Here is a 16,771-nt window from a genome sequence, read left to right as displayed (position 1 = left end):
CAGCTTTAGTGGCAATGAGAGGCACTGGACATTACCTCTATTCATTTCTCTACCTCTCTCCCTTCTTCCACCATTCCTCCCCCCTCCAGCCACAGCTGTTTATGGACCCCAGCAGCCTAAAAACAGATTCATGGAAAAGGCGCTGGAGGAGAGGATAAGGGTAACACACTGTCCTGTCCTGGATGGGCAATACAGTTGCTGTAACACAGAAATTAGACACCAATTCTTAATAATATCCTAAAAGCACCCAAAAGTATTTCATAGCAGCCTGGCATGTTTATTGGTGCACACTTCACGTGTATTTAAATATATAATATAGCTCTTTAATACACTAAAATATAGACCTATTTGGACAATTTAAAAGGTCTATTAAATTGTCTAGTGCTAAAATACCACCAGCAATAGCTATGATGCAAAACAACTGTTCACCTTACTAATTTGTATATTACTGCGCAAAAACCATAAAGGACAACTTTTAACTTTCGTTTACGGGTTAATAAGGTTTATTATTATTATTATTATTTTTTTTTTTATCCAAATCTATAAACTTATTTAAAATACATTAAAAATGCAATGGTAACATTTTACAATTAGGTTCCACTTGATAATATTAGTGAATGCAAGGTATCGTAAACAAACAATTAACAATACATATTTTTTTACAGCATTAATTAATCTTTGTTAATGTTAGTTAATTCAAATATGATTGTTCATTGTTAGTTCATGTTAGTTCATGATGCCTTAACTAACTTTTGATTTTAAAAATGTATGTTGAATTTAACATTAATAAATGCTGTAAAAGAATTGTTCATACTTAGTTCATGTTAACTCATATTGATAACTAATGTTAATAAATGGAAGCTTGTTGTAAAGTGTTACTAATGCAATTCACACACACAAAAAAAAAATTACTGAATATGAATAATGATATAATGAATAACCTTTTTAAATTTCAGATTTTAAAGTCAGTTACGATATTTTTTCGATAGGTGGTGTAACTGTCCGAAGTCAGTAAAATAGTAAATACATAAATAGCTAAATAAAAGTCTCATTAAAATCTGAAATTCTTGAAAAAAATGATTGTTGACACAAGTAGTTTAGAATGATTTTTTAAAATGATTATTACTTAAAAAAATAAGCAGTGAAACAATTTTGTTTTAAAATATAATTAAAATTGTATATATATATATGATTAAGTTGTCACTCATGTGTATTCAAGAAGCAGTATTTAAATTGATGGTTACACAACTTGAAAAATTCATTAAATTATTATTATTATTTGTATATTAAGTTATAAATGTTTTACAATTTATAAAACACATATTTCTACGAAATTGAGTTTTATAAGATTTCTCATTTTTATCACCTTGGACAACCTTGTTTGACAATAATCCTTACATGTCAAGGACTATATCTTTTAGCGGAAGCATGGAACTAATTCATTATTTATAATAATAATTAATTATAAAAAATTATGTAATTATGAAAGTTTGTGTACTTAATATTTTTATTTGGTAGTAAACATTTTATAAAAGCAATAAGGTACTCAAGGCAGAGCTATTTAAGAAATATCACAGAAGCAAGAGTGCTGTTGTACTGAATATCAGTGTAGCTGTGATTCACTAATAGGTAATTGCAGCCGAGCTGATATTAAGTACAACGTCACGATTGTGAGTGTGATATGCTTTCATATAGCAGTTCTATAAAAAGACTTTTTACTTTTAAAAGAGTTACTTACTTTTAAGTCAAAATTTGGCCATTTAGTTTACATATCCTTTCTCTGTGTTTGACAAACAGAGTGATACATGCATTGAAGTGCCCCTGTGCTGCCATACGAAACATCAACAATCTTGGAACGCCGCTTGTCCTGTCAAATCAGAGGACTGTAAGTAACTGTGCTACACACTGTGCCAAACAACGTTCTTTAGCTGTGACTATATTCACAATAGAGCACAGCCTCTTTTACCTTATTTCTCAAATATTATATTGAGTGGGCTATGTTAAGTTTTTAAGATGGAAAATCATCTATTAGACTTTTTGTTGAGCATCAAGAAAATGTGTGTTTCTACCTAATGGTTAATTTATTGTTAGATAAATATATTTGGCAATGTTCACATGAAGAGATGTGTATGTATATGCATGACTTAGTGGAATGAACAGCTTGTGTGTGTATGAGAGGAGACAAGAGAGAATGTGTGAGTGTATGAGGAAGGGAAGTACTCGACACATTCCAGTGCTATGGCTACTGAATGATGTGATTCTCTCTTTCTCACATGCGGGTGGTGTTTTTAGACCCTTACGCTGCTATAAGGAGAGGAGGGTGATGGTGGACCATTAATTTGGCCCAGCTGGATTTCTGTCGTTGCTAATTGGTGCAAACGAGGGGAACCTGAGATTGGCAGGGCATGAAAACATGCCCCCCCCCAATAATGGGACTGTGGGGGGGGAGGGGGGGGTTGCACTTCCAAAGGGGCACTTCCAATGGCTTGGGCCACTGAGCCACTCCCCTGTGCACATCCCTGGTTACCACCAAACTTTTACCCATACTGAATTTCTGTTATACAGTCTTTTTTACACAGTCAACCCAAAGTCCTACTTAATTTTCAATGTGTATGAAACTTATTAAATAAATTATTTAACAAGCATTACAAATATGTAAGTTATTGATGAAATTATCATTACAGTTAATTTTCCTTGGGAAAAAAGTGGTTTTATACAGAATACTGTATGCATCTAGATTTCACCTGGGTCTTTTTCGACCCACATATACATTTTAGAGGGATAAAGTCACATAGGCATTTTAGGGATAAATGAATGTTCCTGGTTATACAAGTTAAGCTCTATCAACAGCATTGGTGGAAAGCTATTACAAAAGAAAATAACTTAATTCATTCCGCAGTTTGTAAAAACAAGCAAAAGCTGTGTTTACAGTTATACACTTACAATACAGAAGGCTATGGGCAAGGTAATGGGATACTGTAAATGTTACAAGGTAGAAAAATGTTTGAGGAAATGTACAATTATACCTCAAGGAGTTATTTCTACCTGATCTGACACTTCATAATTCTACTCCTGCTGGTGCAGTGTGTAAGGAATCCCCCCAATGTAGTCAGGTTGATTCAGTCAACTTAAAACAATGTTTGAGTTGATTTAAAATCTGATAATGTAGACACTGCCACATGAAGCACATTTTAGGTTGCCTTAAAGAGTACCTTTTTTGTATTTGTTTTACAGTGCACTTCTGTAATGACTATGTAAAGGTGATAAACAATGTCATTTTTGCACAAGGATACCAGAAAAGGACTATTTTGACCATTTATATTCTTAGCAGATAATTTCTTACCAAAGTTAAATACAACAAAATGGACATGTACAGTAATAATTGATTAAGTTGCAATTGGCTATTTCATAGTTATTTAAGTGTAAGGTGATTCTACTTTTAAAACATGCTTCTAAACAACACTAAAGGAATGCAGAGTCAAGTGAAGATATAGCGATTTACATGCTAAATAATTGATTGACTCATTGGCGCAACAATGAGTATTCATGGCATATGTGAAAGGCGGAGCTTGTGACACCAATATTTCCATTGTTTGCCTGGATTCAAAGAGCTTGAGCATGGAAGAGAGGGTGTGTCTTGCTTCAGTTGATAATTCAAGACAATGTGTCTGCACCTGCCTGTTATCAGTCTGTCATATTTTTATATTTGTGTTATGACTGATGGGCATTTTTCTTCTGATCAAACTCCACTCTTTTAGTTCAGACCCACTAACCTCAGTTTACTCTACAACACACTATCACTCTGATGAGCAAGACTTTTATTACTTAAGGAAGTGTGGGGGACCTTGGCTATTGGCCATGTTTGTTAAAAGATAGTAGAAACAGTGTGATGGCAATATAGAGAACAACAGTGATGGCCCACTTTTTCAGCTGAAGTATGTTTCCCATTCATGTGCTTAACAGGGATTTTTTTTTTTTTTAACTTCAATAAAGAGTTCTAAGTCATGAACAAAATCAATAAGCTCGAAGATTATCATAACAAAACAAATGCTTCATGGGATACTTCATGGGAATGGGCAGTTTCTGCTGAGCTTTTTTGACAAGATTTATGTATCAATGGTAACATTGACTTCTCTGATTGGGGCATCTCTCTTCAGGATTATGGCTAATGTAGTTCTTCATTGGGCATTTGGCTAATGCACCAACATGATCACATGGGAAATCGAGGCGTTGCATCTGAAAGTTCATTTTCCCTGAAATCAATCCCATTCGGCTGAATTACTGACAAACGGCATCCCCCATCAGACATTTTTGTGTCAATTCAAGTGTGAACACATTTCCCTCCAGCGATACTGAGAGCGCGTTGCACGAGATGTGGGTTCTGGTCCTGGGGGAGCCAGAAAGTAATTGCTTTTACACAAACAACGATGAGCATGATTCAGTGATTGCATTTTCGCTCTAAAATTACAGTTTTACTCCACTAACGGTTAGGTTTAAGGTTGGTGTTTGGTTTAGGAGGTAGAGTTAATAAAATATACATTCCTGTTGATGTAACGGAAGCCAGATGGTTCGTGATAGCGATGCGGTATGTGTAAACCTCACTCCCCTGGACCTCAAGAGGCACACTAGCAACTGATGTTCAACAACACTTTAAGCTGCGGCCACTGGGGGGCAGTGGTTCGAATTTTGATAAGCACAGACCTATTTCAGAAGCAGAACTTTCGACCTACTGTTGCCGAAATCACAGTGTGATCAATATGATTAAACACAACTTTTTAGAAATTGAAATTATACTTGATTTGTGGCTTGTACAAAAGCATATATCATTGTTTGACAAGCTCTGAGCTTATGATTGGTCGGTCTTGAAATGTGAATATGTTATCTAAAAAATTTAAAAAATTCTATGGAGAAAATTAATTAAAAAAAAATCTGGAACCTTTCTGTGCACTCTATTGATAAAATTGAGTAGCAGTCCTAATACTAAGACTAATTTGATTCAGTGCATATAAATTATATATTGAATCTTTAAGTCTGGCTTTTGGAAGAGTGCTTATCTATCTCAGACAGTTTTTTATTTTAAAAGAATTTTTTGAGGACAAAGGCGAGGTTTGAGGGTTTGAGGGTTATGTGTTTGAATGCTATGGGAATGAATTCAGCAGGAATGTCCATGCACATCTGGGGTCCATGTGGAGGACAGATCAGGAAGAAAGTGTCAGTCTCGACTAGACCAAAAGACAACACAGCATGACTTGACAGCCACTATCCATGGCCTCGTAAATCACCAGAGCATGGACACACACACACACACACACACACACACACACACACACACTCACTCACACATCCCCGCCCAGTTTATGTGACTTTTAGAATCTCCAAACATCTTCTCTTCAACACTAAAGAGTTGTTCAACCAGGAGTGTCATGCATTTTTCTTGTTTTTTTTTCAGTGGCAGTGCTGGCTCCCTAGGCTAAATAAGACATAACCAAAAGAAAACAAAGATAACTTTGTGTTTCTTAGTATATGTGTTAAATGTGTTAGTCTACTGGTGTAATCTGCATTTAGTAAGCTTCGAGACACAAGTTCAAATGTAGATCTAATATATACAGTTGTGCTCAAAAGTTTGCATACCGTTGGAGAATTGGTAATATATGTACCATTTTTAAAGAAAACATGAGTGAGCAGGCAAAACACATTTCTTTTATTTCTTATGGGATTCATATTCAACTGTAGGTTATAACAGAATGGCACAATCATAAAACAAAACATGGCAACAATGAAAAAAATGAAATGTCCCCTGTTCAAAAGTCTGCATACCCTTAGTTCTTAATACTGTGTATTGCCCCCTTTAGCATCAATGACAGCGTGCAGTCTTTTGTAATAGTTGTCTATGAGGCCCCAAATTCTTGCAGGTGGTATAGCTGCCCATTCATCTTGGCAAAATGCCTCCAGGTCATGCAAAGTCTTTGGTCGTCTTGAATGAACCGCACGTTTGAGATCTCCCCAGAGTGGCTCGATGATATTTAGGTCAGGAGACTGTGATGGCCACTACAGAACCTTCACCTTTTTCTGCTGTAACCACTGGAAGGTCAACTTGGCCTTGTGCTTAGGGTCATTGTCATGCTGGAAAGTCCAAGAGCGTCCCATGCGCAGCTTTTGTGCAGAAGAATGCAAATTGTCTTCCAGTATTTTCTGATAACATGCTGCATTCATCTTGCCATCAATTTTCATAAGATTCCCCGTGCCTTTAGAGCTCACACACCCCCAAAACATCAGTGATCCACCACCATGCTTCACAGTGGGGATGGTATTATTTTCACTATAGGCCTTGTTGACCCCTCTCCAAACATAGCGCTTATGGTTGTGACCATAAAGCTCTATTTTGGTCTCGTCACTCCAAATTACAGTGTGCCAGAAGCTGTGAGGCGTGTCATGGTGTTGTCGGGCATATTGTAACTGGGCTTTTTTGTGGCATTGGCACAGTAAAGGCTTCTTTCTGGCAACTCGACCATGCAGCTCATTTTTGTTCAAGTATCGTCATATTGTGCTCCTTGAAACAACCACACCATCTTTTTCCAGAGCAGCCTGTATTTCTCCTGAGGTTACCTGTGGGTTTTTCTTTGTATCCTGAACAATTCTTCTGGCAGTTTTGGCTGAAATCTTTCTTGGTCTACCTGAACTTGGCTTGGTATCAAGAGATCCCCAAATTTTCCACTTCTTAATAAGTGATTGAACAGTACTGACTGGCATTTTCAAGGCTTTGGATATCTTTTTATATCCTTTTCCATCTTAATAAAGTTCCATTACCTTGTTACGCAGGTCTTTTGACAGTTCTTTTCTGCTCCGCATGGCTCAGTATCTAGCCTGCTCAATGCATCCACATGAGAGCTAACAAACTCATTGACTATTTATACACAGGTACTAATTGCCATTTAAAAGCCACAGGTGTGGGAAATTAAGCTTTAATTGCCATTTAAACCTGTGTGTGTCACCTTGTGTGTCTGTAACAAAGCCAAACATTCAAGGGTATGTAAACTTTTGATCAGGGCCATCTGGGTGATTTCTGTTACCATTATGATATAAAAAGGAGCCAAACAACTATGTGATGATAAATTACTTCATATGATCACTATCCTTAAATAAAAGACTAAATTTCACAATTTATGCCAGGGTATGCAAACTTTTGAGCACAACTGTATATATATATATATATATATATATATATATATATATATATATATATATATATATATATATATATATATACATACACACAGACACACACACACACACACACACACATATAGATATATATTGATATATTGACCTAACACAACCCCCCCAGATATATATATATATATATATATATATATATATATATATATATATATATATAGATAGATAGATAGATAGATAGATAGATAGATAGAGAGATAGATAGATAGATAGATAGATATTGATATATTGACCTAACACACCCCCAAACACACACACAAAATATATATATTTAAGAAACTATCCAAAAAAAAAAAAAAAAAAAAAAAAAAGATGTTGTCTTTAGAAAGAAATGAAATGGATTGTCTTTATAAAATACAACTTTTTAAATGTTCCTCCTCAAATAACTTGCAATTTTATGTTTCAACCACAGATGTCGATATAGAGCCCAGAAATCCCTAGTGTACCTTTTATAATACAAGCAAAATTGAACTTGATAGCCATTATCATGTATTTTCCTTGAATGTAAAAGAGCAGCTTAGACATTTTGATAACTAATTTTGTAACCCACAGATTTCTTTTTTACATGAGTTTCAAGCGATGTGTGTGGGTAGATTATGACTGAATTTTCTTTTTATAGCAAATGATCTGTGGAAGGTGCAACTGGTTTGGACTGACTACATTTATACATATAAATGGATAATTTCTGCCACAGCATTTAGATTTATTTTTAATTGTGCAACAAAATGATCAAAGATACAAATAGGGGAAGTTTCCATAAAACTCCGCTTGACTGAACATGATCCCTCTACTTTGAATAGACATGATACTGTTGCATCGCAGCATGATAAATTTTCTGGCACACACACAGAAAAAAAAAAATTCTCTGTAGTCTTAAAAAGGTAACTAACACTGAAAGAGAATATTTTATTAAAGCTATGTGAAGGATTCAAGCATACAAGCATCAGTTGGAATAGCTCTAATGAACTTAACTGCATTGACAGACTGCATTTGACTGCGGCTATGAGGCCTACACAGTGACGAGAACACACAGGCCTCTGTTTTGTTGACACAGTGATCAGGCCAAGATCAATCTGCCTCTCTCTGAAAGGAAAATGTAATCATGCTGTTCGGCTGCCGTTGTCTCTGTCTGGCCTAATCAGCAGCCATTTTACCTTCACCCACAGCATGCCATAGAGCAAAGTCCAGCCTTTATCTGTCTGTAACCTGCACACTATGAATGCTCTCTGTGACACATGCTTGCTCTCTCTCGCTCTCTCTCTCTCTCCCTTTTCCCGCTCTTGTTTATGTTCTTTTTCTGGCTCTGTTTCTTCACTGAAATCTGTTGGAGTGACAGTTAACCCGTCCTTGAAAATAGTTTATGGGTTTAATTATGTATATAAAAACAACAACAACAAAAAAACACTAAAAACATTATAATACTTTGGATCATAGGGAACTATACACTGCAAAAGACAACACAATGGTTGATGCCTTACATAAAAGAGTTTTTTTTTTTTTTAAGATGTAACTGTATAGTCAGAATTGCAAACATTTAAAAGAAAGTAAGGTAACAGTTTTAGTTGTGACTTTTTCTAATTCCCAGTTTTAGGTATTTACTCTAAAAATAAATTGCAATCAGATTACCTTGCTGATTACCTTATTGTAAAAAGTAATCACATTTCTAATTATATTACTTTCAAATTACTTTTTAAAACACTTTTAACAGAAATACTTTTGGTTTCCACTCAACAAGTACAACATAAAATCTGTTTCCTTGTTCATTGTCGCATGCAAGTCAACATAAATAGTTTTGGAATATGTGAAACCCAAGTAATGTACTTAACCTAATTTAATGTCAGTAACTGTAATCTGATTACAATAATTTAAAATGTAATAGTTAACACTACTTTTGACTAAAAAGCAATTCGATTACAGTAGCTAATTACTTTGCAATCATATTACACCCAATACTGCAAATTACTTTAGTAATAATAATAAATATATGTAAGTACAATCAGCTGCTTAAAATAATTACACATAATGGAAATATAGTTAATTAATTAATTAATTTAAATGCACAGCTACAGAAACACTAAAATAAAGTGTGACTGAATATAATTTTGATTGCATTTAAAATAATTCAAACTGAAAATGTGTAATATGTTAATGGACCATTTATCAGTGCAAATGACTCAAATGTCAGCATTAATAAAAAAGAAAAGGAAAAAAGGAAAGTCTTAATCCATCTGCCCTGAGGCATACCTTAGATTACAAAAACCTGTCATCTAAGTAATCGCCTGTGGCATGAACAGGGTGGTGCACTGTGAGGCCCTTCGGAGCGGTTCTTTAAAGAACACTAGTTAAAGTCAACAAAGCACACCCCTCCTACAGGATACAGTTAAGGATGCTCCTCTTGTCATTTGCATAGCACATCTTCTGGGAGAGCCAGGCACATTTTTTATGTCTCCCTTTTTCCTTAATATGCTATTTCCTTCTCTGTGCATCACTCTTTCTCATTCCAACTTTCTCAGTCACCATTCACTACCATTGCATTGGACAGAGAGAGAAAGGGTGAAAGGGGAAGACAGAAATATAGAATTAACAAACAAGACAGAGCTAATCAGAAATGTGGATATGAAAGTGATTTTATACACAGTTACGGTCTTTTAACGAATGTTTCTTATCAGGTCCTGGTGTCATATCTGAAAGAACGGAAGTTATTACTCACCTACATGCTGTACAGTAAAACTGCCAACGTCACGAGTGTCATATATGTTTTTTCCACTATCAGTATCACTACTTATGGCACCTGTCACACTTTAAGAACACTGGTGCTACTATTGTATGACTACTATTTGAAGTGGACTATTGTATGAAGTGGTTCTGATATGGTTCATGATCATGAAACGTTGTCTGGCTTGTCTCTTTGAATTTGACATTGTTTTTGGAACAGAAAAGGAGTTAGGCAGAATGTTACGGACTGACAGCCTCAGTCACCATTCACTTTCATTGTTTGGAAAAAAAAAATATGATGAAAGTGAATGGCGACTGAGGCTAACATTAACCCTAACAACTCCTTTTGTATTCCACAACAAAAAAGAAAGACATATGGGTTTCAGGGCGAGTAAATAAAAAAATAAAAAACATTTTGCATTTTTGAACTTTCCCTTTAAAATTTAAACAGTCCAAGTTCTTAATTGGGTCATCACTTTGTATGGAAAAGGTAAGTTCCAGTTTAGTCATGATGGGAAGGGCCCTCTGTTCCTAATTTACCATTATGTCACCCTGGAAACAGTATCAGTTCATTATTGGCTATCTTATCAGGTTAGTGCCCCAGCAGCAAGGTCCCTTTGTGTTTCTCATGAAGAAATAGCTACTATAGATTCCCACCAGGAGACCCAGGGCAGAGTCTACTTTACTTTCTCTCTCATTCTCTAGCTGTGTCTCTCTTTTATACTTCCCTCACTTTTGCATGCAATCTGCTCTGCCTTTGAAAAAGCTCTAGAGCGATGTGACAAGAGAGAATGGTTTCACAGCCCTCTGCGATAAAGCAAAAAACACAGCTGAACCACAGCTTGAGAGAAAGAGGGAGAGAGAAAAAGTAACAGGGTGGGATATTTAACACAAAAATCGAAATAACACTATAAAATGCTTGTCTGACAATTATTACAAAAACATCCTTGGTCTCTTGAGGTGTATATGATCTAGTTATTCATTATTGCCGGATGCTCTTGCGTCTATACACGATGACTGCATTATTATCCTGACAGATGGAACATGTCTGCAAGGTGGTTGTTATTGCTCTGGCCATTTTACTGTCCTTTATACACTATTATAGATTTGTGAATTAAAGGGAGACCAGGGCTAGTTGTCACACATGAAAGTTACAAGGGCTGTATCTCAGTTATTATAAGGTTTTGAGGATGTTAGTTTCAAACACCTAAATAAATTCAAACTTTTAATTACTATAGTTTTAAGAATTCTATGTGCCAAACTAAAATTCCATTTTCATCATATTTTTGTAATAGCTGTCAGGTAAACAGGTGAACACATTAAACCACACTGGCATCAAGAAAGAATCAACTTAAAGTAGATTTTAACTAAAAGGTTAAACTGGGTTCTCAAAACAAGTGTTTTTTTCTTAATTGTCAATTTGGGGAAAGTTGTCACATTTTTGTTCGGGCAAGTTGTCAAATATGTTTTGTATGTTATAATTTTATAGTTTATTTAATAATAAATAAATAAATCCTATTTTGGCCCAAACAAGAGGCATTTTTACATTTTTTTCTGTTTTATTAATTGTTTTTCTGTTTAAATTTAGCTGAAAAGCCTATACTAGGCTGTTTAATGCAGGGTTATATTGTGACAACTTACCCCAGATAGACAACATGTCCAAGACTTTAAGGTATGTGCTTATACAGAAACTGACTTTCAAAAGTGAACCTACCCTGAGAAATATCAGAGTAAAAAGTGTGAAAACTAGCCCCAGTCTTACTTATTTTATTTAGAAATATATATTGGGTAAACTCAGGCAAGTTGGGCCAATTTTTGACAGCTATCTGGTTTAAAAAAGTGGCCCATTTTACCCTATTACTCAAATGTACCCTAATGCAACCTAGATATGCTAAATATTAAGCTTTGGACTCAGCTTGCTCTCAGTTGTCATACTAAATCTAAACTAATTCAAATCTGATCACAAATCAGCTAAATTATGTCCAGATCCTACAATTCTGCATTATTCTCCAGCTCTGCTCCCTGCTCTGTGATGAACAAGGCACACTTATTGCTTATTACTGTGTCCTTCTGTTCAAATGTTCTGTACATTTCTAAGAGTCAGTGCTTAATCTATTCTAAGAATCATTGCTGTTTCCAGATTGGGCAGACTGATTGTGTTTGAGTTGGAAAGTTTCTGTCATTTTCAAGTTAGATTTTTCAGTGCATAATTTGCTTGAAAATTACTTTACTGAACTTTGTTTGATATATAAGCCTAATATTAAAATCTTTACTGTCTGTTATATTTAAGGAATATTTAATATATAATTAAAGAACTCCAAAGCATATCTCAGATTTCTTTTTTTTTTTTTTTGTTTAATATGAAAAGAACATAAAAACATTAAGAACATACCATAAACCAATCAACCACATATAGCAATATATATAGATATATATTAAGACACTTATCTTCTAAGCCCAACAGACAAAAAGCTGGGTTTAAATAAACACAGTCTTTTAAAACTAAACAGTACAAGAACATATTCTGACCTGCTTTCTTACAAAATTCAAATAATTTGCAAGAATTTGTTTACAACATGATGGCTTGACATGAAGTTTTTAATTAAAGCTGGCTTAAAATTTAGGAAGGAGGAGAAAGAGACCTCACAACAACACATCATGGCAATTTCATCAGGGTTTGCATAATTTTCTGATAAAATGGTAGTTACAAAGCATTGCTGTAACAAAACGATCTCACAACTCCCCAGTAGTGTAGAACAGAGAGGCCACTAGTGCAAAGTATTGTATGGATATGGCCCTTAGTGCATTGTCTGCTGATCTTTTAGTAACAGCTACAGCTGAGCTTTGCAGACTTGATGGCACCTGGAATAACAGTGGAATTGATGCATACTGAAAGTATTTGACATCTTTTTGGTGAATATTTTTGCCTGCATTCTAGAAAAAAAAAAAATAATAATAATAATAATCGTTTGGTTTACCACAGTTTTATCTGTCTTCGTCAAACTTTTATCTTTTATATACTAAACAAAGACATTTTTACTGAAGCACAGAATATACAAAATGACTTCATTCATGGCCAAATGTAAAAAAGTAATTTCTTCAGCTTCTTTAAGAGACAAGCATGGTACATACTCTCCTTAGGGAAAAGGTGTACACTGTGTTAGTGCACTTAAACTGAACATGCGTTACGCTGTAACACAAGACACGAGAATTTCCCTGTAACACAGTAACACCTGCTCACAGCAGTAACCTGAACTCAAACATTTCCGCATTCTATGTCCTCTCATAATTGTTTAATGTAACTTCACAACACAAATTCATAAAAGATATATTAAATTCTTCCCTTCATAAATAAATGCATGACTCCTGCTCACCCAAACATTTGCAAACAGTATATACATGTGGCATCATTTGTATACATCTGTTACATCCAAAACCCAAGGTTTAGTTCCTGAATATACGAATTTAGTAAATTCAAAAAACAAAACAAAAAATAAAAAAAAAATAAAAAAAAATTACTCAACTGGTTCTGGGGAAAAAAAGAAAAAAAAAAGATTTTTTTTTTTTAAGCTTTATGTTGTGAAGATGTAAGAATCCTGTCAGCCATTAAGAGTCTATAGAGTTCAAATAGCTTGATTTGTTTTGACACATTATGATGCATTGAGGACAGACCTGCTGTAGAGGGTCTGGTAGTAGGCACCAGAGTCAATGGCAGATGGGCCTGCACTGTCATAGATCTGTTTGGAGGCCACAGGAGAAGATGTTGTGTAGCTGTTGTAAGCCATCACCTGGTCCTGGTAGGACTTGAAGTCCATCTTCTGTTCATTGGACATGAGATTTGTGATGGAGAATGGATGGTTGAAATTGTAGTGGGGGTCCATGGACTTTAGTGGGTCGTTCTGCAGATCCAGATGTTGCATGGGGCTGGCCAGCAGATGGGGGCTTCCACCCATACCCTGAGAGTGCAGGTGAGAGCTAGAAGGGGCCATGGAAGAGGACACTGAAGACTGAATGGGCACTGGTGAACTGTGTGAAAGGCTGGGTGGCTGAGATGGGCAATCCAGCTGCACCAGGCTCCTCTGCTGCTCATCTGAGGCTGATCCAGGATGGGAGCTGTCAGAATGGGCCGAGTCTGCACCCTCTGAGCTTGTGGCAGGGCTGTGCTCTTCCTGCATTCCCTCCCCTCCATGCCTGCCCTTGGCACTGCCACCCTCCTGAGACTTTGCTGTGCTCTTCTTTCCTGATTTATCCTCGATCTTGAAGCGCTTCTGGCGACGCAGGTAGCAACCATTCTCAAACATGTTTCCTGAATTGGGATGCAGTGCCCAGTAGGAGCCCTTGCCAGGCTTGTCGGGCGAACGTGCCACTTTGACGAAGCAATCGTTGAAAGACAGAGAGTGACGGATTGAGTTCTGCCAGCGCTGCTGGTTCTCGCGGTAGTATGGGAACAGATCCATGATCCACTGGTAGATTTCGTTGAGTGTTAGCATCTTACTGTTGGACTGCTGAATAGCCATGGTAATGAGGGATATGTAGGAGTACGGTGGCTTTGCGTGGGTCAGAGAGCGACGGTAGGGCTTTGGCACCTCCTTAGTCCGGTTTAGGGAGGTAGGAGAGGGGTAGCTGATCTGGGACATAGGCTGACCCATGCTCTGGTAATGGGAGAGGGGACCCAGGGAGGAGGCAGAAGAGCCCAGTTGGGTCAGAGAACCAGGGTTCAAAGAGGAGCCTACTGGGGACAGGCTCATGTGGTTGGGGCCTCCACCCATGCTGGTCAATGGGGTGCTGTTGAGACCTGCACCGGGGTAGCCCATATTCATGCTGGTTGTGGAACAGGCCGAGTTCAGATTTATGTAGCTGTTCAAGCTGCTCATTGAGTTCATGGCGCTCTGAGATGAGTACATCTAAAAGAAAATAACAGAGGACATTAATGTTTCCCCTTAAATTCATTATCAGCTTGTTAACAATTGTGTAACTATAAAACAAAATCCTGCAGTATATAAACACACACACAAATAGGAAAGTGTGACCATGTTCCACCTGGTACTTCTAAATTATAAATTAACTGATATACATGGTATATATTTAACTTGGTGGCTAAATATTTTAAATACAAAAGTCTATATACAATTTAAATTTATTTTTATTCTAAATAAGTTTCATGGGATTGTTATAGATATAAAGGCTCAGCGTTTTCCTTAAATATTTTGTATTATTTATTTTCATTTCGTTTTTAAATATAAAACCATTTATTAGTTAAAATTGCACCACGGGTCGCTGTGAAGAAAACTATTCAGCAAACTTAGAAAATAATAGAATCCCAAAATCGAAATCAAACGAAAATAATAATAATAAAAAAGGCGTAGGCCTAAATACATTTTGGTGGTAAGCTTGCCATGACATAAGAAGGATACGAGGCAATGGCACATTTTAGATATAAATTCGCAAATGCGGAACGAAGTAAATGAGAAATGAGTTTTTATGAATTAGGTATTTTACAGACAAATCGGAAAGAGAAAGTGGCCTAATGGACCTCTTATTAACGTAATGTAAAATGTGTGCAAGAGACTGTAGCGTGGAATTAAAATCGAATTCAAAACTGAATTCCCTATTCATTATGTTCATATAAAATAATGGTATGTGAATTAATTGTATCTTAGTTTTAATATTTAAAACTAAGAGGCATTTAACATTTAAAAGTTATTTTAAATGACTAATATTTAACGTTTTTTTGCATTTTATAAAGTTTTTTCTAATGTACAGATCTATCTATCATATTGCTAAATATATCTATTCCTCCAGAACAATGTATTATAGCCTATTTATAATAATATTGAAGACTTTTCCAAACTTACCTCATTTGCCTCGCTGTAGAAAGCATTCCATTCAGGAATTTCATGAGATTCCATCTTCACAGAGCTCAACATCCCCGAATAAAGTTGTACCTCGAAAGAAACGGGACAGTGACAGGAGAGCAAACCGTGGTAAATGTCCTCTCTTTGGGGGGCTTTAATTAAAAACTGAAACAATGTTCCACAAGACGACAAACTTTATAATTCCGAAACCACAGAATCCATGTAATTCAACAGCATGAACTGTAATAAAAATTGTTAGAATGTTCTTCTCTTGGTTTAAAGGATTATCTTTTCTTCAGTCCCGTGGATCAATTTGTTGTTTTCTCATGATTAATTAGTTCACTCAGTTTTGGTGAGGCAGGAGCGGTGGGTCCTAAACATTTGCAATGTATCCTGAAAAAGCCCAAACTGAAGCTGCCGCGGCGACGTGGCCCCTGATATGACTCTGTCAGGTCGCTATGGGTAAGTACAGTAAGAAAGTCTAACCTCCAGGCTTTAAAACGCACTCAGGTAAGGGACCGCCCCAAGAGGCCATTTGAATAGTGTCCCGGGACTCAGGAAGAGATCCCGAACGGTCTCTCTTGCCCCCTGCTGCTGTTCTGTATATTGGCTGTATACATGTATAACAGACAGACAGACAGACAGACAGACAGACAGACAGATAGATAGATAGATAGATAGATAGATAGATAGATAGATATGTATAACAGACAGACAGACAGACAGACAGACAGACAGACAGATAGATAGATAGATAGATAGATAGATAGATAGATAGATAGATAGACAGATAGATATGTATAACAGACAGACAGACAGACAGACAGATAGATAGATAGATAGATAGATAGACAGATAGATAGATATACAGACAGACAGACAGACAGACAGACAGACAGACAGATAGATAGATAGATAGATAGATAGATAGATAGATAGATAGATAGATATGTATAACAGACAGA

The 16,771-nt window shown here is 36.1% G+C and overlaps 1 protein-coding gene across 1 annotated transcript; it reads right to left on the bottom strand.

Annotated features, from left to right (window-relative positions):
- Nucleotides 1-12,295: 12,295 nt before the first annotated feature.
- foxa3 (forkhead box A3) lies at nucleotides 12,296-16,256 on the bottom strand. The gene is made up of 2 exons (XM_051656041.1): nucleotides 15,807-16,256; nucleotides 12,296-14,855 (listed from the first exon to the last, which is right to left on the bottom strand). Exons 1-2 carry the CDS (start codon nucleotides 15,876-15,878, stop codon nucleotides 13,602-13,604), a joined length of 1,326 nt encoding a protein of 441 aa, XP_051512001.1. The 5' UTR covers nucleotides 15,879-16,256; the 3' UTR covers nucleotides 12,296-13,601.
- Between the last annotated feature and the right edge of the window lie 515 nt (nucleotides 16,257-16,771).

Source organism: Myxocyprinus asiaticus, chromosome 26 (genome assembly GCF_019703515.2).
Source record: "Myxocyprinus asiaticus isolate MX2 ecotype Aquarium Trade chromosome 26, UBuf_Myxa_2, whole genome shotgun sequence".
In the NCBI taxonomy this organism is placed as follows: domain Eukaryota; kingdom Metazoa; phylum Chordata; class Actinopteri; order Cypriniformes; family Catostomidae; genus Myxocyprinus; species Myxocyprinus asiaticus.
This window is presented reverse-complemented; position numbering and strand designations above follow the sequence as displayed.

Excerpts from the sequence above, each read along its gene's own strand:
- foxa3 (XM_051656041.1), bottom strand. The coding sequence starts at position 15,878 with ATGTTGAGCTCTGTGAAGATGGAATCTCATGAAATTCCTGAATGGAAT. Across the intron at positions 14,856-15,806 it reads TCTACAGCGAGGCAAATGAG|ATGTACTCATCTCAGAGCGC; the intron begins GTAAGTTTGGAA and ends ATTTTCTTTTAG.